The sequence below is a fragment of the Rhincodon typus genome, chromosome 18 (assembly GCF_021869965.1).
Source record: "Rhincodon typus isolate 14 chromosome 18, sRhiTyp1.1, whole genome shotgun sequence".
Classification (NCBI taxonomy): Eukaryota; Metazoa; Chordata; class Chondrichthyes; order Orectolobiformes; family Rhincodontidae; genus Rhincodon; species Rhincodon typus.
The window spans coordinates 10,699,785-10,722,229 of NC_063349.1; the positions used below are offsets into that span (position 1 = coordinate 10,699,785).

The 22,445-nt window shown below is 40.6% G+C and overlaps 1 protein-coding gene across 1 annotated transcript in view; it reads right to left on the reverse strand.

Moving 5' to 3' along the window:
- The window catches only part of LOC109912901 (A disintegrin and metalloproteinase with thrombospondin motifs 20-like), a 344,616-nt gene that overhangs the window by 304,105 nt on the left and 18,066 nt on the right, over positions 1-22,445 (reverse strand). Inside the window, exon 3 of the mRNA XM_048607987.1 lies at positions 15,673-15,838. Coding sequence (XP_048463944.1) covers positions 15,673-15,838 — 166 coding nt within the window. The remainder of the gene's footprint in view (positions 1-15,672; positions 15,839-22,445) is intronic.

The following is a 22,445-nucleotide window of genomic DNA, read 5'->3' on the forward strand; positions in this document are numbered from 1 at the left end:
TAGGCTCACACATGATCAATTCTACTTGGTAGGATACCAGAAAGACTATATGAAGACTCTTTCCTCAGAAAGAAGCCAATGGCAGAGTTGCAACAATGTTTACACTTGGTTTCCTTCAATGGATTGGGGTTTAGCTAATTTGCAGCAGTTTGTTTCCTCTCTGAAGCAAAGCCTGGATATTGCTATCGAAATATCGAGTACAAGGACTTTCAAACGCTACTGTGTTAATTCTCTTACAGCAGGCAGTCTGTAAGAGAGAGGCAGTCTGTAAGAGATTATTAATAGGGTTAAACTAATAACAGTAAAGGAAAAATGACAAAATGACCATGAAGAAAGTCAATAGCTACAGAGTCTTAAACTAGACCTGAGCTCTCAAAAAAAAATAGATCTTGTGACAGAACCATGCTAGTCACATATGGATAGCACCTCAGGGTGTACAGATGCCTCTGCATTATAATCATAGTCCAAGAACTTTTAATCAAGAACTGTTTGAGTGCAGGAAGCAGACAGGTTTACAGTTTCTGCGAAACCCACTCTCCACAAAGGGTAATTATAATTTGGTATTCAAGGCCTATAGCAAACACACGTGATATCTCCGTTACTGAATGAAACTAGCATTTGCTTCAATATGTTTGCTGACAGCAATGATCTGATGATGATGAATGCCAACAGCACATGCTCACCACTGATTATTTCAGAGTGCAGAGAGAGTAACGTTGCTCTTTACAGACCCGCTTTCCACACCCACCCCCCAACCCCCACACGACACAACAAGCCCATAGCAAAAGGTAATATTCACCAACATTGAACAGCATATTGAAGCTCAGGCATTGCTATTACTTAGTGTTGGAATTGGACACTGTGCCAATTCATCGTGGGCAACTTTCTGGTCTTGGCTGCCTGTGGTAAAGGGTATGCACATTCCCAAAAGGACATTAATAAAGTCAGAGGCCCTCATGCACTTTCTAGTGGCTATTTATAAACCACCTCCGAAAGAAATCTCAACACAGGCTGTCAAACATTCCTTTTGATGTTAAGATGAGTGAAAAATAATAAATATACGGGCAGATTTCCAAATAGGCTCAATTGATTTCAGGAGCATGGATCATAGGAACATCAAGAAACTGGGCACGTAGGCATCATATCTGTTTACCACCCAATTCTAAAGAAGAACGCATTTCCATCTGAGAGTGTTCCATGCTTAGTGGTGCTTTGATATAAATTAAGGCCTGATGAAGGCACAAAATTATTCAAACACGTTTAGATAGGTTGAAAGAGTGGTTTCCTGCGTTTTCTGTACTTCATGTGACCTCCTATTCTCATCCTCACTGTCCTTTAAAGTCTCAGCCCATACATTTTCAGTCCCAAACTGGATTTTTCCAATGTTCTTCTCAGGGTGAACCATGCTAGGCACTCTCTAACTAACCTCACTGGTTATAAATGGAACAGTAGCGTAGGGGTAATATCACTGGGCCAGTAACCAGTCAGCCTCAAACAAACATCTAAAAGCACGAGTTCAAGTCCTACCGTGGTGGCTGGGAATTATAAAGTCACTTAATTAAATAGATCTGGAAATATAAAAGACTTACAGTGCAGAAGTACCTGCTCAACAAAGAAGACTGCTTTTCCAGTCTAACCCCACCTTCCAGCTCTTGGCCTGCAGATTTCAGCATATCCAAGTGCGTTGTATAGGTTCCAAGGGAGGTTTCTACCTCCACCACTCTTTCAGGCAGTGAGTCTCACATCCCCACCACAGGAATAGTGACAGCTTTTGGTGTAAAAGAATGCAAGGAGATCTCACTGAAATGTATAAAATTCTTACAGGACTGGACAGACTGGATGCAGGGATGATTCTCCCCCAATTTGGAGGGGTCTGGAACAAAGAGTCATAGTCTCAGGATACAGGATAAACCACCTTACACAGAGGGTGGTGAACTTGTGGTACTCGCTACCACATAAAGCAGTGAAAGCATGTCAATGAGAAAAGAAATAGACTTCTAGACACTGAGGGTGATATGGGGAATGGAGAGATCGGGAGTGTGGCATTGAAATGGAGAATCATCCAGGATCATATAGTATGGCAGAGCAGGTTTGATGGGCTATATGACACCTCTTGCTGCTGTTTCCTCTGTTTGTGAATCCTATCTTGCTCATTAATAGTTACAGACATTATACGGATATAGACAGGCTGGTGAAAAGTGATGGAGAAGATGGGGCTGTTCTTCTTGGAGAAGGTTGAGGAGATTTGATAGGAGGATATAATAAATAGGGAGAAGCTGTTCCATTGGTTAAAAGGAAGATGATTTAGAGGACCACAATTTATGATGAATGGCAAAGGAACGAAGAGTGACAAGAGGAAGAAGACCTTCAATCCTAACCATTGCTGCATTAGAGTGCACTATCTGAGAGTGCGGTGCAGGCATAAACAATTCTTGCTTTCAAAAGGAAATTGGATAGGCAAGTGAAGAGAAAAAGCAGGGTTACAAAGAAAGGGCAGGGTTGTAATATTTGCTCAGTTGACCTCACAGAGAACCAGAGCAAACATGATAGGCCATCCTGTGTCATATTTTCAGGAAGGAAATCTTGCATCATTACCCAGCCTCAGCTAAACACAACTTCAGAACAACAGCAATGTAGGTGACTCTTAACTGCTTTATCCAACTACGTCATCAATGCAGTGGCTCTTCAGCACCTTCTCAGGAAAATAAGGGATGGGCAATAAGCACTGACCTTGCAACGACGTCCACATCCCCTGATTGAATTACAAAATCTCACTTTATGCTCTACTCACCCATCAGACAAAGCTTCAAACCATCCTCGATTTACCAATCCTCCAAAGCACTGAGTTCAAAACCCTCATCCTTCAACGATTCTCCCAACTGATCATTGCAACCTTGACCAATCCAATATCCCCAGTGCCCCCTGCACTCTTCCAACTCTAATTTATGAACATTATCTCTTCACCCCACTATATCATTGATGCAGAAACTTCTCATCCAACACTATAACTTATCACTGAAACTTAAAGTTTTTAAAGGGTGAGTTAGGCTGAATGCACGAAGAATGTAAGGTCTAAAAACAGAGGACACAGTCTCAGAATAAGACACTGAGTCATTTATGACTGAAATGTGAAGGAATTTCTTCATGCAGAGTGTGATGAATCTTTAGAATTCTCTATCTCAGAAGGCTGCGGAAGCCGAGTTAGAGTATGTTCAAGATTGAGATTGATCGATTTTCAGATATTAATGACATGAAAAGAGATGCAGATAGTGCAGGCTCAATGGCCTATTCCTACTCCTATTTTCCTACGAATTCCTTCCCCAAAAGCCATATATCGCAAGACCTTGCCATCTTCCAAATTGTCCACAAAACCACTCATATGAACACACATCATCCAGTCCCAATTGTCCTGACCAACTATTTATAAAGGACCTTGGAACTTGACAAAGGACTTTCCAGTTCTGAAATGTTGATATATCAATGCCAGCCCTTTCCTGGTGTAAGCTCGGGAAATCCACGTGACCTGCATTTTGCATGAATAGTGGATCTATGCAAAAATAAGAACAACAGTGTGTTTTGGCCAAAGTTTTTCACAAGGACTCAAATGACTGAGGAAACTTTTATGCAGAAATACTTTAACATAAAACCAACTGAATTTATTGACAATGCACATGGATTTCATCAGAAACAAAGCATCATTACACTCCGCTCATGTAATGACATTCAAAGGTTTCAGGAAATTCTGGGCCAGCTTTCCAGCAGTTGTTGTACTTATTGACTAAATAGTTGGGATTTGCGAACGTGCCCACGGCTGTAAATGAAATGATATGTTGGAAATCTGTACCACTGCAGATTATGTAATTATTGTGAGAGTGATCCGAAGTGTTAAGTGAAATTGGTGATCACTTACAAATTGCTATTTTAATAATTACATTTTTTACATATCTTGCAGCATGGTGAGTCACACATTTGTATCACTAATGTATTACGCATGTCGGTAGACATGAGTCAATGTTTTGTTCTGCCACTTGTTTTGATTTCTTTGGGAAAAGAAGAGGAACCCTCATGTTAAGATAAAGATCATTGTGCAAACGGCAAGTTAAAAGGTCAGAACTACAGCCTCAATCACATCCTATGCAACAATAATTAGCCAACACAGGTAGTCTTATGCTGGCAATGACAGAGAACAGCTCTCCTTCATTCTTCAAAGTCATCTCACCATTTCATCTTAAAATAGATGCTATCTTTTAGAAAAGGTCTGAGGCCACTGGCGCTGGACATCTACAGTTCCAACTGGAGTCATTTATTTGAGTCAATTTTATGCTTTGATGGTGGCTGCAGGTGTCTTATCTGTCACGTTGTTATCAACCATTATTCAAAAGGAGGGGCAAGCTGTCAGTAAAATAATTGCCTTTATCCATCCATCTATCTATCCTTCCTCCAATCAATTAAGTAGCATCCTTATGCTATGAGTCTATTGATGGAAAAGTTGACATGGTCCGTAAGGCAACACAAGACAGAGATTGCAACATGTTGAAAATATTTTCACTTTATGTAAATATTTAATACTATAATATAACCAGACATTTCCTTATCATGGCACTGAGTAGGAAAATAATTAATGGGTCTGTGCTTAAATGCATACATTTCAGAAGTTTGTTTTTGTTGTTTGAATGACCTAAACTAGAGTTCAAAAGTATCCTTTGGATCAAGCAAACAGTAAATGAGAAGAGGAGACAGAGCAACTGATGCCAGGGCAAGATTATACGAAGGAGGACCTTGTGGCTGATAATCACAGAATCCCTACAGTGTGGAAACAGGCCATTTGGCCCAACAAGTCCACACCACCCCTCCAAAGAGCATCCCACTCAGACCCATTCCACTACCCCTGCATTTCCCATGTCTAAACATCCCTGGGCACTATGGGCAATGTAGCATGGCCAATCCACCTACCCTGCACATCTTTGGACAGTGGGAGGAAACCGGAGCACCCGGAGGAAACCCACGCAGACATGGGGAGAACGTGCAAAGTCCACACAGACGGTCGCCCGAGGAATCAAACCTGGGTCCCTGGCACTGTGAGGCAGCAGTGCTAACCACTGAACCACTGTGCCACCTGCTAACCACTGAGCCACCATGCCGCCTGTCTACATCACTCTGGAAGGAGGCAAATGGCAGCCTCCCTGCTTAGGTTCCAAGCCCTTTTAAGCCTCAATTTGCATTGTTCCATTTGTTTTGTTGAGCGCTTTAACCCATTCAAAAGCCTGCAGGTTAAAATTGGAAATGGCATTGCAAGGTTGAGTTCGAAGAAAGTAAAAGAGCTGCTAACTATTAACCACCTATCTGCAGGGCACTGAAGGTTGAAATCAACTCAAAAAGGTGCTGCCTTTGCATCTGTAGCAAATTGGGCTACTTCTAGAAATTTGCTGCACTGAAATTTAAATTGACAATATGTTTAATGGTAGAAATAGAATTTAGAATCCAGAACAGTTTCCATTTATACAGCATACCCAACGAACAGGAAAATTGCAAAGACCATTACAGGATCAAATTGGGCACAGGAAAAGAAATGATTCAAGGGATACAGTCAAAAGCTACCTCAAAAAAGTAGGTTTTGAGGAATGTCCTAAAACGAGGAGAGAGGGGTGGAGGGATGATGGAGATTGAGGCGGCTTACGGAGGAGGTTCCAGAGCAGAGGAGGATGGTTTGACCATCATTGGACGAGCACGAGAAGAGGGAGATATACATAACCAAGGTTCTGTTATTGGTGGTGGGGGAGGAAAGGCGGTGTAGGACTGGGCAGGTTTACAACGGTAGGGGCTGATAAGACTATGATATAAACTGGAAGGCATTACAAACATACAATGACATGAGGTAAAAGCTCTCTCAGTCAGAGTCAGAGTCATACAGCATAGAGACAGATCCTTTGGCCCACCACGTCTATACCGTCCAACCAACATCAAACTACACTAATCACATTTTCCTGCACTTGGTCCGTAGCCCATACTCAGGCATTTTAAGTACGCATCCAGATGCTTCTCAAGTATTGAGAGAGTACCTACCTCCACCATCCTCTCAGGCAGCACATTTCATGTATCTACCACTCTCTGGGTGAAAACAGTTCTCTCTCAGATCTCTTGTAAACAAACCACTTGCTCCTCACTTAAAACTTATGCCTCTGGTCATAGACAAGTCTCCCATGAGGAGGAGATTCTCATGATCTACCCGTTTATCTCTCTCATAATTTTGTATACCTCAATCAGATATGAGACAATAAAATCATTCATTCATGTCTAGGATGGTACTGTGAAAAGTGTTTTATCGCCAAAATCCAGTGCCATTTTGTGTTACAAAAAGAATAAAAATACAAAAAGAAAAATAAACAAAAAAAAGGGACCCGGAACCAAATTAATAAAAACAAAATGAATTTTAAACAAAAAACGGCGGCATGGTGGCTCAGTGGTTAACACTGCTGCATCACAGCGCCAGGGATCTGGGTTGGATTCCTGCCTCAGGCAACTGTCTGTGTTGAGTTTGCACATTCTCCCCGTGTCTGCGTGGGTTTATTCCAGGTGCTCCGGTTTCCTCCCACAGTCCAAAGATGTGCTGGTTAAGTGGATTGACTGCGCTAAATTACCCATAGTGTCCAGGATGTGTAGATTGGGTGGGTTATGAGGGATGGGTCGATGTGGACTTGTTGGGCTGAAGGGCCTATTTCCACACTGTAGGAATTCTATGATTCTAAAACATTACTTAAACAGAGTTCATCTTCTGTTCAAGTTGGGTCTCATGCACGGCTCCAGGGCTTCTGATGTTCCAACCTCAAGGAGTGCCCGCTCTGGGTACAGCGATGATGACAACAATTCCCCCAAGAGATCCGGACTCCACTGCCGCTACCTTGCCAACACTGCCAACAGTCCCCGCTCCGGGCTTAACGTCCCTGCTCTGGGCACCACCACCAACACAGCTGAGGCCCTACCACCATTGCCAATATTCCAGGCTCTGGGCCTACCACAGCCAGGAGTCCCGGCCCCAGGCACTGCCACCGTCAAGTCCAATGAGATCCCCCTCAGCCTCCTCTATGCTGTCCTTTGTTACTTGCATCTGCAATGTGCTGAGATATTTTTCCATGTTGCAGAAGCAATCACACAATTCTGATACTTTGTTTGCACAACAGATATACTTTTCACCCCATTCAAAATATGTGATCTCCTGTGATGTGCAAAACTGAAAGCAGGATAAAAAAATAATCCCCAGGTCAATTTGGAGAAAAAAATAATCTGGGGGATTCTTCAGCCCATCTAGACAATGAAAAGAGATCCAAGAGATCACTCAAGCATGAAGTTAACTGCAGCATCTGCCTATTGTAAGAGGATGCAAACAGAAACAGGACTAGCTTACATCTCATGGATAACCAAAAAAAAAATTACAAGTTATAAAAAAAATCAACATACTGCTCACAATTTTCTAATCTGAATTTACTTGCAAAATTCATCATTATATAGCTTTCCCGTAAGTATTCTTGTAATTGAAATAAAGCAATGAAGGAATGAATAAAATTACTTTAAAAATAATCGATTTCCCCTGTTGGGAAACTTTAGTCACACTACATATCAGTTCTGCTTTCCTTTCCTTTCCCAGTTATATCAGTTCCACATTATCACGTTACATGCAATTGCATAAATACGGCAGTCAGCAGGTTAAAACAGTCTGGACTCATCAGGTTGCTCTAAGACAACCCCTATCAACATATCAATTTAAACTTTAACCTGCAGAAACAAACCATGGGGAAAGGTGGTGGAGCCATTACTCAATAATAATTGGGTCTGTAACAGCCCAAAAGCAAAATACACCACTTAATATGGGCCAGACAGTTCAGTGAAGCCCTAGATTCAATGGTCAATCTGTGTCATTAAATTCGCTCACTTGGCTGGATTGGACAATCTGTGATGTAGTTTTGGAGTTGTCATATTGCTCTGAACTGGGCAAGATATTTTCAATAACAATAATTTGCATGTGTGCGACATTTAAAACAGTGAACTGTCCCACAAGAACGTTATAGCAAATTTCATCACCACATTAATTTGGCTAGAAATTTCATGAGACCTCACCCAGCAGTGCTAATAGGCTGAGAGAATTCAACTCTTTCTGGCTCAAACTTGAATGAGGTTTCGGGGGACTTGATGGCTCCCATGGAATGGTGTGCTGATGTACACACTGAACAGTGCAAAGACAGCATTATTCATTTCCAACTGCTCTGGGCATCTGTCCTTAACTCCCAAAGTAAAAGTTTTGAGATTAATCAGGACATAAAGCAAGTTTGGAGGATCAATGACTTATTCCATATCCCAATCAATTTTTCTCTCCATTGCTCTTGGGCAAATTAATGGGAGATATGACTGCTCCAGATTTAGTTAATCCCAACATATCTCCTGTGCAGGTCAGTTAAGGGAACTGAGAATTTCATTGTCATGGCATCCTTCCAAACTCCTGGAGGAGATTAGACTGAATTGTACAAAGTTCAATGTCACATTGTATACAAGTTAGCAAAGCTTTAATGGCAGGCTCTTGAAACTTGAAGACAGCAGAAATTCTACACACTAGCTCAATTTAGCAAAGAAGGGACTGTGACTAATCAGTTACATCTTGAAATAGGGACCTCCTTTAAAAATCTACCGATGAATGTTACTTGACAGGGACCCTGATCCTAAAAATACCCAAAAATTTGCCACGCATATAGCATAATAGTGTTGATTCAGCTGAGTTCCCAGGACTTCACATGGCTCTTTAAATGCTGCAACAACCAATTTGAGAGTCTGTAACTAACTGTAGGCCAGCTGTTAAGACAGAGGTTGGCAGGTGTGGGGAGGAAGGGTTGGAAAGGCTATGCATTTCCCCAATCCATAAACTTCCCACATACTCGATTTCTGCAATCACTGTGTCAGGGAGGGGTCAGTCAATTCAGTTGGCTGGATGACTGGTTTGTGTTACAGAGTGATGCCAACACCATGGGATCGATTGAGGTTACCATGAAGGTCCAACCTTTCCCCTCGCCCGAGGCGTGGTGACCCTCAGGTTAAACCACATCAGTTGCCTCTGTCGAATGACAGAGCTGCCCTATGGTCTGCTAAGACTACAGTGACTCTATCTTTATTCACTAACTACCCTGTTGTATCCCAATTTGTTACTGTTACGTGTCATTGTTCAAAATAATGTTAGCAAACAGTTAAGGTTAATAAATCAAATATTTTACAACCATGTAAAATTGGAATGCACTGTTCAAATAACTTGTATGAAAATAAATCAGTTCACTTAATGTGTTCAATGGAAATTTCGACAGTTCTTAAAAGTGACTGAAGTAAAGGAGACACTGAACAAAAAATTTGTAACTGTATGATGTTCATTGCTATACGTGAGCTTTCCTGTTCTGTCCTTGGAACAATATTTCACATTGATAGTCCATTAATAATTGATTGAAATGATTAGATTGATTAAATGAAAAAGGTTATCTTGCAAGGGGCTATTAAGTAAAATTAGTCCATACTCTTTGGAGTTTACAAAAATGAGAGGTGATCTTATTGTAATATCTAACCATTCTGAGAGAATTTGACAAAGTCAATATTGAAAGTTTGTTTCCCACAGCTGGAGAGTTTTGAACGAAGGAGCATGGTCTCAGGGCAATAGTTCAGTTATTTCTAACTAAGATAACAGCTACTTACTCAGAACACTGTGAATCTTCGAAATTTACTATTCCAGAGACTGCAAATGCTCAGTCATTAACTATATTCAAGAGTGAGAGTGATAGACTTTAGAAGAGAATCAAGCAATGTTGAGATCAATGGGGAAAATAGAATTAAGGTTGAAAATGAGCCATATTGATAATAGTGCAGAGACCTGCCCTATTTCTTATATTCTTAAGAACAGTGTCTTTTCAAGTGGGGACATAATTCCAGTAAGAGAATCAGAAGCATTGGATGTGCATCCAGCATATTTCAACAGGTAGATTCCATATTGGTGCTAATCATATCTATTTTACTTAGTTGGCAAAGGGACTGGCTAAAAGGTGCTGAGATACTTGTTAGACATATCCTATCTTGGTTTTTGGGCATTGTTGGCCCTTCTAATATCTACTGCCCACCCTCATTGCCTAGTTGTTACAGCAGAGTGAGCGCCTAAGCCACGTTGAGGGCAATACAAAATCAACCATTGGAGCCGAAATCACATAACTGAGACTTGGTGAGGACAGCATTAGCGAACTAATTTTATAACAACAGCTTTTATGACTTCAGTTTATTATTTTCATATTTGATTTGAAATGACTTCAAATTGGCAGACTGCAAGAGTGAGTTTTAAATTCTCACTTTCTTCACCTTTGGCCTAATTTCTGAATTACTGGTCAAGTGTCATAACTGCAACACCACTATACTGCCTCTAACACAAATAGATATTTTACTCTGGTCATCAAACCCTCTGAAACCAGCCCAACACCCCCAAGCTTTTATAAATCTCTTTCTGTAGGTGGCTACAATCCTGATCTGAAACATGCAAACCAATCTCTTCAACCAATATCACGTTGCTGTATCTACGGGTCACCAAAATAATCAGCAACAGACTTTGATGTTTGAATGATACTGGAGCGCAGCACCCCGAGCAAATCAAAGACTGATTGTTCAATGTCCTTTGATACGTGGGACTTCAAATATTCTATCAAACAGCAAATACTCTGTAGCTGCAATAATTCTCTTGACCTCAAAACTAAACAGAGACATTTTCCTATTTGCACGGTTTTTCCCTCTCCAATAAGCTTCTCAAATTTGACTATATCAGATGGCTTTGTTGATTTCTGAGCTTGTGTCTAGGAAAGTAACTATTAATTAGTGTTGGCAATGGAGTATGCTTCATGCAATTTGAGCACTGCAACACTTACAGCGTACAATGAGGTGACTTGTTGTTCAACCAGGAGGGTCCGAAGTCTCTCTCCAAATTGAAGAAAGTAACCGCTTTACAAAGACATAGTACATTTTGTTAAAATTTTGTGTCCTTCAGAAGTTGAACAGAATTGTATTGATAAACATTGTCACGGTTTGTATATCAAATGACAAACACTTGTATGTACTGTATCTCATGAATTTGAAAAAAGTAACATTATTCCACAACATGTAAAATCAGACACTTACCAGAGTTTGTTACACTGTTTTCCCACACTTGGTTGTGCCCAAGAAGGAACATTGCAGGACTCTCTTCTTAGCTGCAGTTAGCAATCTAAGTTCTTTGATCCTGCTCCAGTTGCACCTCCAGATCACTGATTAAATACAATTGCTTATTTGGCAACTCACTCAATGCCATTAATTCTCTTCAAGGTCCCCTGCCAGTTTCTTCCAACTGCATTGAACCACTGGACCCTGCTTCACATGTCTTCCTCTTTTCCTAAGGGTTGAAGATTCTTTCGTGATCTCCAAAAATTGCGGACATTTCTATCATTGCCTCATCTACAGATATCTGAATTTATGTTGTCCGAATATACTCAGATTACTGATCCATATTTTTAATCAGTGTTGTTGTAATTACCTTTGCAGTCTATTTCACAGATGTCAAACATCGCTGAACCAGACATAGTCACACAGGTACATACATTCTACAACTGCCATTTAGCCTCCCTATGGAGGCTATTTGGCCTTTGCTCGACTTTTTTTACTTGCCGTTGAAGCAAAATTTGGAGATCTTTTATCCCCAGGAAGCTGTCTAAAATCCAAAAATTCTTTTCCTGCATAACTTAAAAAATAGTCACGAAGTATTTATTTGTCAATCAATTGAGAGTGTGCATTTTCTCATTCATGTGTCATGTGCTTAAACAATGTGTTCAGAAGAGGATTGTTTGAGAAACTTGTAACGAAACTATAATGGGCAGCAACACAAAATTGTTAATCTTCAATACCAAGCTGTTTTCAAAAGTTTTTTTTCATTGAACTTGCCCAGATTAAAGTAAAAATTATGTGCTCTCGGATTTTTCAAAGACTTGAGGTTTCAAACAACTTTTCAGGTTATAAATTCAGGTCTTGCTAACATTCGCCTGTTATCAAAAGCGCACATGTATTAAAATCCATGTCATCATTTGTAATGTAATTTTAAGCCTAAAGTCAACAAATAACCTATATAAATAATCTGTATTTGCTCAGTTTAATCTATTGGTAGATTACGACTTGAAAGGCCTTTCAAATAAAACAAAAGTCTTATGATCTCTCTATGGAGAGAAAATTAACCAAGTAACCTCTAAAGCTATCAGAGATAACTAACTTCTTTAGCATAAATTTTTTAAAAAAAAATACTTGTGCCAAGGCACAGAATGGGACATAGGATCAAACACTTCATAAGCCATCCAAGAAGTATCAGATTGCTCTTATGCTGTTGAGAAAATGGTCCATAAGTAGGCCAGTTGTTTCTTTATACAGATGGCGCAATCTTGCCTCCATGTATGATGTAAAGGTAAGTAAAGAAGGTAAAATCACCACATAGTCCGGGCAGACCATAGGGCTACTGTCATTAGAGAGAGACGACTGATGGTAGTTTAACTTGAGGGTTACCACGTTTCAGACAAGGGAAGAGGTTGCAAAGGAGTTTGCTTCATTGTAACCTCAGCCAGTGCAGGAATTGAACCCATGCTGTTGACATTACTGTGCAATACAAACCATCCATCCTGTCATTGCAAAGATGATTCTGGATAGGAGCGAAAGTAACAGGGTAGTTGTCATGGGGGACTTTAACTTTCCAAATATTGACTGGAAACGCTATAGTTCGAGTACTTCAGATGGGTCAGTTTTTGTCCAATGTGTGCAGGAGGGTTTCCTGACACAGTATGTAGATAGGCCAACAAGAGGCGAGGCCACATTGGATTTGGTACTGGGTAATGAACCAGGCCAGGTGTTAGATTTGGAGGTAGGTGAGCACTTTGGTGATAGTGACCACAATTCGGTTACGTTTACTTTAGCGATGGAAAGGGATCGGTATATACCACAGGGCAAGAGTTATAGTTGGGGGAAAGGCAACTATGAGGCGATGAGGCAAGATTTAGGATGCATAGGATGGAGAAGGAAACTGCAGGGGCTGGGCACAATTGAAATGTGGAGCTTGTTCAAGGAACAGCTACTGCGTGTCCTTGAGAAGTATGTACCTGTCAGGCAGGGAGGAAGTGGTCGAGCGAGGGAACCGTGGTTTACTAAAGAAGTTGAATTTCTTGTCAAGAGGAAGAAGGAGGCTTATGTAGAGATGAGGCGTGAAGGCTCAGTTAGGGCGCTTGAGAGTTACAAGTTAGCCAGGAAGGACCTAAAGAGAGAGCTAAGAAGAGCCAGGAGGGGACATGAGAAGTCTTTAGCAGGTAGGATCAAGGAAAACCCTAAAGCTTTCTATAGGTATGTCAGGAATAAAAGAATGACTAGAGTAAGATTGGGGCCGGTCAAGGACAGTAGTGGGAAGTTGTGCGTGGAGTCCGAAGAGATACGAGAGGTGCTAAATGAATATTTTTCATCAGTATTCACGCAGGAAAAAGACAATGTAGTCGAGGAGAATACTGAGATACAGGCTATTAGACTAGACGGGATTGAGGTTCATAAGGAGGAGGTGTTAGCAATTCTGGAAGGTGTGAAAATAGATAAGTCCCCTGGGCCAGATGGGATTTATCCTAGGATTCTCTGGGAAGCTAGAGAGGAGATTGCAGAGCCTTTGGCTTTGATCTTTATGTCGTCATTGTCTTCAGGAATAGTGCCAGAAGACTGGAGACTAGCAAATGTTGTCCCCTTGTTCAAGAAGGGGAGTAGAGACAACCTTGGTAATTGTAGACCAGTGAGCCTTACTTCGGTTGTGGGTAAAGTGTTGGAAAGGATTATAAGAGATAGGATTTATAATCATCTAGAAAGGAATAATTTGATTAGGGATAGTCAACACGGTTTTGTGAAGGGTAGGTCGTGCCTCACAAACCTTATTGAGTTCTTTGAGAAGGTGACCAAACAGGTGGATGAGGGTAAAGCGGTTGATGTGGTGTATTTGGATTTCAGTAAAGCGTTTGATAAGATTCCCCATGGTAGGCTATTGCAGAAAATACGGAGGCATGGGATTGAGGGTGATTTAGCGGTTTGGATCAGAAATTGGCTAGCTGTAAGAAGACAGAGGGTGGTGGTTGATGGGAAATGTTCATCCTGGAGTTCAGTTACTAGTGGTGTACCTCAAGGACCTGTTTTGGGGCCACTGCTGTTTGTCATTTTTATAAATGACCTGGATGAGGGCGTAGAAGGATGGGTTAGTAAATTTACGGATGACACCAAAGTCGGTGGAGTTGTGGATAGTGCAGAAGGATGTTGTAGGTTACAGAGGGACATAGATAAGCTGCAGAGCTGGGCTGAGAGGTGGCAAATGGAGTTTAATGCGGAAAAGTGTGAGGTGATTCACTTTGGAAGGAGTAACAGGAATACAGAGTACTGGGCTAATGGTAAGATTCTTGGTAGTGTGGATGAGCAGAAAGATCTCGGTGTCCATGTGCATAGATCACTGAAAGTTGCCACCCAGGTTGATAGCATTGTTAAGAAGGCGTACAGTATGTTAGGTTTTATTGGTAGAGGGATTGAGTTTCGGAGCCATGAGGTCATGTTGCAGCTGTACAAAACTCTGGTGCGGCCGCACTTGGAGTATTGCGTACAGTTCTGGTCACCGCATTATAGGAAGGATGTGGAAACATTGGAAAGGGTGCAGAGGAGATTTACCAGGATGTTGCCTGGTATGGAGGGAAGGTCTTATGAGGAAAGGCTGAGGGTTTTGAGGCTGTTTTCGTTAGAGAGAAGAAGGTTAAGAGGTGACTTGATAGAGACATACAAGATGATCAGAGGATTAGATAGGGTGGACAGTGGGAGCCTTTTTCCTCGGATGGTGATGCCTAGCACGAGGGGACATAGCTTTAAATTGAGGGGTGATAGATATAGGACAGATGTCAGAGGTAGGTTCTTTACTCAGAGAGTAGTAAGGGCGTGGAATGCCCTGCCTGCAAAAATAGTAGACTCGCCCACTTTAAGGGCATTTAAATGGTCATTGGATGAACATATGGATGATAATGGAATAGTTTAGGTTAGATGGGCTTCAGATTGGTTTCACAGGTCGGCGCAACATGGAGGGCCGAAGGGCCTGTACTGCGTTGTAATGTTCTATGTTCTATGTTCTATGTCAACTGAGGCAGCCAATCCCCCTGATAAAATGATGTAAAAATGTTGGTTAATACAAATTTAAAGTGGGAGGGCAGAAATTTTTAATTATTCAAATAGTTATGGTAACGGGTAAAGTTAGTCTGAGGTTGCCGGTGTGTGCTGGAGTAGCTGATCTTAATTTGTTCTCATGCCCCCAAGCTAAGAAAATAAAGTTAAAGTTAGTTTCAATATTCCATAGTCAGAAGGTGGAATATGGCCAGGGTTCACACTCTTAATTACTATTTAACAACTTCTGCCAGATGCGCACATGTACAGATGCAAGGTGAACATAGATTCAGACTTGCCTATAACAGCACCCTAAACAGTTGATTAGTTATCCACAGTGCACAAGAACCAGAGAGAGAAAGAAAATGCACATATTTCTTTATAAAGCAAAGTGTACTTGATGAATCCTTTACAAAAACAATATGAAGTGTTCCCACCTACCGAACGTTGCACATGGATGAGAAGTTTTTTCCAAAGGATTACTATTCAGTGCTCCATGCTTGTATATGAGGTGTGGTTTATTGTGCTCATCTTCATATTGCCCTCCATCTGGTTTCATGAGAGGTTCCAAAAAATATTGTCCATCAGGTGTTTGAAAAGTGCCCATCTGTCACAGGTAATAAGAATGAGGATTTAACACCAAACATGCTGTTCATTCAAAAAGGTCAATAATTCTGCTTAAGCTACAAAGAACCATTTTTCATTTCTCCGTCACAAGGCATGTTGGAGACACAACATTGGACATGAAACATTTACCACAATGGGAATGTGACCAATTTGAAATTCAATCATTAAATGCTGTATGGTGTAAAGCTACTTTCCTGGAATAGAGCCCAACCTGATAGGAATGTCAGTCACAGCATAGGACATGACACAGCCTGGAGCAAGCCAGGATCACAGCTCACTCATTGCAGCTGAAGTACATCAAATGCCTGCCATGAGACTTCTTTCACTCGAGCATCAAAGATTAAGGGGTGACCTTATGGAGGTTTATAAAATCATGAAGGGCAGAGATAAAGGTGAATAGCAAAGGTCTTTTCCCCAGAGCAGGGGAGCCCAAACTAGAGGGCATAGATTTAAGGTAACAAGGAAAAGATTTAAAAGGGGCTTGAGGAGCAACTCTTTCACACAGAGCCTGAAGGTATGTGGAATGAACTGCCAGAGAAAGCGGTAGGTGCAGATACAGTTACAACATCTAAGAGATATTTGGACAGGTACATAAATAGGAAAGGTTAGGAGGGATATGAGCTAAACGCAGGCAAGTGGGACCAGTTTAGCTTGGGAAATTTGGTCAGCATGGACAAGTTGGACCGTAGGGTCTGTTTCCATATTGACACTATTGTATTTATAAGCTCCTCTGTAGCCAAAACAGCAAATGGTTAAACCACTCCGTGACATTAAATTCCCATCACCTTAACTGACATTAAATATCCATCACCACGATGAAGTCAAAAATAAAACAAACACTTTGAACAATACATGCGTGTGTGATGGTTTTGAGCTTTTGAACATTTGCATTGGTCATGATATTGAGCTTCAAACTGCTTTGCAGTTAATCATGTTATTAAATCAAAGGTTCTGAATTAATATTTACCAATTTATCTATTTACTGAATCCTATCTGTTAACAATTGTCTTAAAGATAGAATGTCACCCCACCACAAAAATCATTGCACTGAAAATGTGCAATAAATAACAATTTGGAAGATATGGGATTGCTAGGGAATTAGCAGTTCAGTTCATTATCAATTCCAGCTATCCATTCCAATGAACATAACAGTTTTTAACAACATGTAGATGTGGAACAAGTCAATGTGAACAAAACAAACAATTGGAGAAGATTTCCTCTATTTATTGTTGGTAGCAAAACTGTAAATAAAAATTTAACAAATGCTGTCACCACAGATAAAAATCTTCCTGCAAACATTGGTTGTGTAAATTGTCTTTAAAAAGGAATTGTCACATTGGAAAATTCCAGGGCTGTTTCTACTCATATCTCAAAATTGTCCTTATTAGAAGAACAATGACAAATACATACAGTAAGGTAATTTTTACAAATATTTCCGGATATGACGATCTTAACTGCACATGCATCGAACTCTACAACTAAAATCTCCTGTAAGCTATTAAAAAAACCTTTACATTTATTTATGAAACTTTGTTACAAAAGATCATACTGTGCAACTTTGCTTTTCAACAAAATGTTCACAAGTGGGGTTGTGAAAGAAAGGAGCCTAGTGTATAGTTTACAGATGTTTTACATGCATTATGCTCCCTCAACCAGAGTTGAAGGCATCCTATGAGATGCTGTATCTCCATTTGCAGAGTGCAAGACCAGATATAGATATAATTTTTTAAAATTTTATTCGAGAGAGATGGATTTCTAGCATCTATTGCCTGTCCCTAATTGTCCAACAAGCAGTGAAGAGTCCATCTGGTGCCACATGTGGACGAGACCAAGTAAGGTCAGCAGATTTCCTTTCCTATAAAAGGACATTAGTGAATGAGCTGGGTTTTTAATAACAATTGACAATGACATGGTCACTATTAGGCTAGCTTTTCACCATCTGCCGTGATGGGATTTGAACCCATGTCCCTAGAACATTAGAGATAACACAGTGTGGAGCTGGAGGAGCACAGCGGGCCAGGCAGCATCAGTGGAGCAGGAAAGTAGACGTTTCTGGTCGGGACCCTTCTTCAGAAATTACCATTACACCACGGCCTTGTCACTTGGAAGGCAGGAGAGTGGGACTAGCTGAGGGAATTAATGGAGAACTGGCTATCTGGCCTCCTATTGTGCAGTTTTATAATCATAGTCTCATGTTTATGTTTCGGTAATGAAGACCAATACAAACCTTTCTGTGAATTTTGTTCTGGGTTTACAATCGCATTGAGAAATCTATTGTCTGACAGTATAGTTTCATAAATGATCGTTGCTTGGAAGCAGTTCAAAGAAAGTTCACTAGATTAACTCATGGGATGAATGAACTGGTTGACTAGATTCGGAGTTTTGTAGAATGAGAGGCCACCTCATTGAAACATACATTCATACTATATTCTGAGGCAGTATTGACAAGGCATATGCTGAGAGGTGATTGCACCTTGGGAGCAATACAACTAGGGGAGACTATTCCAAAATAAGGGGTTTCCCATTTAAGATGGAGATGAGAAATTTCTGTGTGTCAGTAGTATTTGGAATTCTCTTCTGCAGAGACTAGTGAATGCCTGGCAATTGAATATAATTAAAATTGAATGAGACAGATTACTGATGTAAATGGGCAAGTGGGCCAAATGGTCTGCTCCCTTTTCTATTGCTAATCATCTTACAACCAGCCTTGTATGCAACTCAACCCTAAAGTTATTCAGAGTCTACATGCCCTGAAATTATATCCACTTATTTTAAAGTACTGAAAGATTGTTGGAACACCTTAATTGCAAAATATTGATTGCATGATTCAATAAGGAGTTACAAATATAAATTTGAACCCTAACCAGCTGTTATACTGTACAAGTACACATAAACACTTTATGAACGAAACATGCGCACTGAGGGAGACTGTTTACAAGCTTGTGCAGTCTGCAGGTGCAAGGGAGGGAGGAAGTGCAAGAAAATTAAAAGAGACATACTTTAATAAAGCAGTTTTCACAACTTCAGGACACATCACTCACTGTTGAAGTACTTTTAAAAGTAATCAATATTATCATGCTGCAATGTAGAAAACACAGGAACCTAATATTTTCCAGCAAAGCAACTTGGTATTGAGATAAACAGTCAGATTGTCAATTTGTTTTATGTGCAAGTTGGGAAGTAAATGCTGGCCAACACCTCAGGAGGAATTCCAGGGTCCTCCTCCAAAATAATACAGTGGGATCATTAACATCCACCCAGCAGACAGGCGGAGCCTCAGCTGAACATCTGAAAGGTAGCACCTCCAAGAGTTCAACAAGTATTGCTTAAACCAAGATTATGTGCACAAGTCTCTACAGTGGGACATGAACCCACAAGCCAAGGCATGCAAGCATTTGAGTCAAGTGTTGGAAAATGGAATCATAGAGTCATACTGCACAGAACAGACCCTTCGATCCAAACAATCGACACAGAACAATCTTAAACTAAACTAGTCCCACCTGCCTGCACTTGGCCCATATCCCTCCAAACGTTTCTTATTCATGTACTTATCTAAACGTCTTTTAAACATTGTAACTGCACCTGCATCCATCACTTCCTCTAGAATTTCATTCCACACATAAGTCACTCTTCTGTGTAAAAGGTTTGCGCCTCATGTCTTTTTTAAATCTTTCTCCTCTCACCTTAAAAAATGCCCCGTAATCTTGAAATCCCCCACCCCAAGGAAAAGATACCAGTCATTCACGTTATCTATACCACTCATGATTTTATAAACCTCTAAAAGGTCACCCCTCAACCTCCTACATTCTAGTAAAAAAAAGCCGCAGCCTATCAGCCTCTCCTTATAACTCAAACCACTCCATTCCTTGTAACATCCTGGTAAATCTCTTCTGAACCCTCTGTAGCTTAATGACATCCTTCCTATAACAAGGAGACCAGAACTAGACACAGTACTCCAGAAGACGCCTCATCAACCTGTACAACCTCAACATGATGTCCCAACTCCTATACTCAAGGGTCTGAGCAATGAAGGCAAGTGTGCTAAACGCCTTCTTAACCACCCTATCTGTATGTGATGCAAACTTCAAAGAATTATGTTACTGAACCCCTATGCCCCTCTGTCCTACAACACTACCAAAGGCCCTAATTTCAATCGTATGAGTCTTGCCTCTTTGTTTTAGCAAAATGCAACACCTTGCATTTATCCAAATTAAACTTCATTTGCCACTTTTCAGCCCATTGACCCAATTGATCAAGATCTCTTTGTAATCTTAGATAGTTAGAATAGTTAAGAGGTTGTTTTGACCAGCACAGACTCAATGGGCTGAACAGCCTTTTCTTTGACTCTATGACTAAATTTGCGATAAGAGATTGCTATCAGCGAGTTGCATAAAATAGACAGGAAAGTACAACAATAACCACAACAATCCTTAAAAATCATTTCTGCATGAAAGATTCACAGAAAGTGACACACAAAAAAACTCAAAGCTTTATCCTCTACTTCAAATGTGTGAGCAAGATATCAGAATGGGGTAAGATCATAATTTTGTCAAACAAAATCCAGATCATATTTTCTTCCCAGGGTTCTAATAATCAATAATAGTTAAGACCAGGTGAGAAAGGATGAACTGGCTCAACCTTTTTGGTTAGTCACAACAAGGGTTTAAATTCTTTTTATACAAGGATCAGCCTCGGTCCAATTAAAGTGCAGTGAACTATTTTTGTTGAGATCAAAAAGGAGCTAATCAACAAGGTTTTCACGAGTGAAAGAAAGAGAAAGTGTATTAAACCCGACAAAACAATAAAAAAAAACAATGTAACCTCAACCATAAAGCCTTTGTGCAGTCATTTGGGTCACAGACAAAAAAGTACAAGGTTTAAAGGGAATACTGGCAGTAGCAGCATGCAGTGGACAGGACTCACAACCAACAGGTCAGATCTAAGCTGGGGACAATTAAACAATGAACAGGAGGTGGAAGATCCACAAACATCTGACCATGAATTAATTGTCAAATGGCAAAACCCCATCTCGTTCACTAATGTCCTTTAGGGAAGGAAACTGCCATCCTTACCTAGTCTGGCCTACGTGTGATACCAGCTCCCTGCGCAATTAGAGATGGTCAATAAAAGCTGACCAAGCCAACGACACCCTCATCCCATGAATGAATAAAAGAAGGAAAAAAAAGCCCCATCCTCAGAGAGGGAGGCCAACAGATTAATACAAAAGATAAGGCTCAAGCATTCACACCTATCTTCAACCTAAAGTGTCAATCAGATGATCCAACGGATTTCTTCTGAGCTTCCCAGCATTACATTCAAACAATTTGATTCATTCCACATGATATGAAAAAAAACAACTGAAGACATCGAATACCGCAAAGGCTAAGACCATGACAATATTTCTGCAGTACAAATGAAGACTTGTGCTCTGGAACTAACTCATCCATAGCTATGTTGTTCCAGTACAGCTAACACACTGGCATTTGCCTGACAATGTGGAAAAATTGTCCAGGTATGCCCTGTTCACAAAAAGCAGAGCAAATCCAACCCAGCTAATTACCACCCCATCAGTCTACTCTTGATCATCAGTGAAATGTTGGCAGGATCATCAACAGTGCAATCAAGTGGCACTTGCAAAGGAATAATCCACTCTCTGATGCACAGTTTGGGTTCCACAAGACACTCAGCCCCTAACATCATTACAGCCTTGGTTCAAACATGGACAAAAGAGCTGAATTCCAGTGCTGAAGTAGTAATGGCTACCTTTCAAATAAAGGCAGCATTTAACAAAGTATGGCATCAAGAACGATAGAAAAACCGGAATTAGTGGGAATCGGGTCGGGGGTGGGGAAGGGAGACACTAATAGTTGGAGTCATACCTAGCACAATACCTAGTTGGAAGTCAATCATTTCGGCCCTAGGATATCACCACAGTAGCTCTTTTTGAGCAGGTCTGTGGCAGTCATTGCATCAATGTCCAGTACTTTGTATTTGTAAAAGTCTTCCTAAGATCATGCAGGCTTCAAATGATTGAAACCTGGCTGAGAACATAATGAGAACACCTCATTATGCAAAGTATTCCAAGACTTAATTTTCATAGTTCCCCTGTTGTCCATTGATACAGATGGCAGGGGTTCATTCCTGCTCTTAAATTTGAGATTTACATCTCTAATTCAGCAATACACATAATAAGAAATCTTTTCACCATGCAGTGACCTGTACGCTCCACACTATGAATTTTAACGTTCAAGCAATTACCCCTTGGATAGACCTTCCCAGGTGTAGTCATCAATTCCACCCCTTGGACATCCCCTTCTATTTGTCAGTGATAGTAGGAACTGCTGATGCTGGAGAATCTGAGATAACAAGGTGTAGAGCTGGATGAACACAGCAGGCCAAGCAGCATCAGAAGAGCAGGAAAGCTGACGTTTCGGGTCTAGACCCTTCTTCTGTCGCATAAGGTCCAGGCAAAATGAAAATACATTTGCCACCTCAGAAAGTACATAACCTCAATCTTTCAGTTAGAGTTGGGATAATGTTTTATTTGGAAGAATTCTTCAACAGACTTCAAAAGATAAGCTTACGGG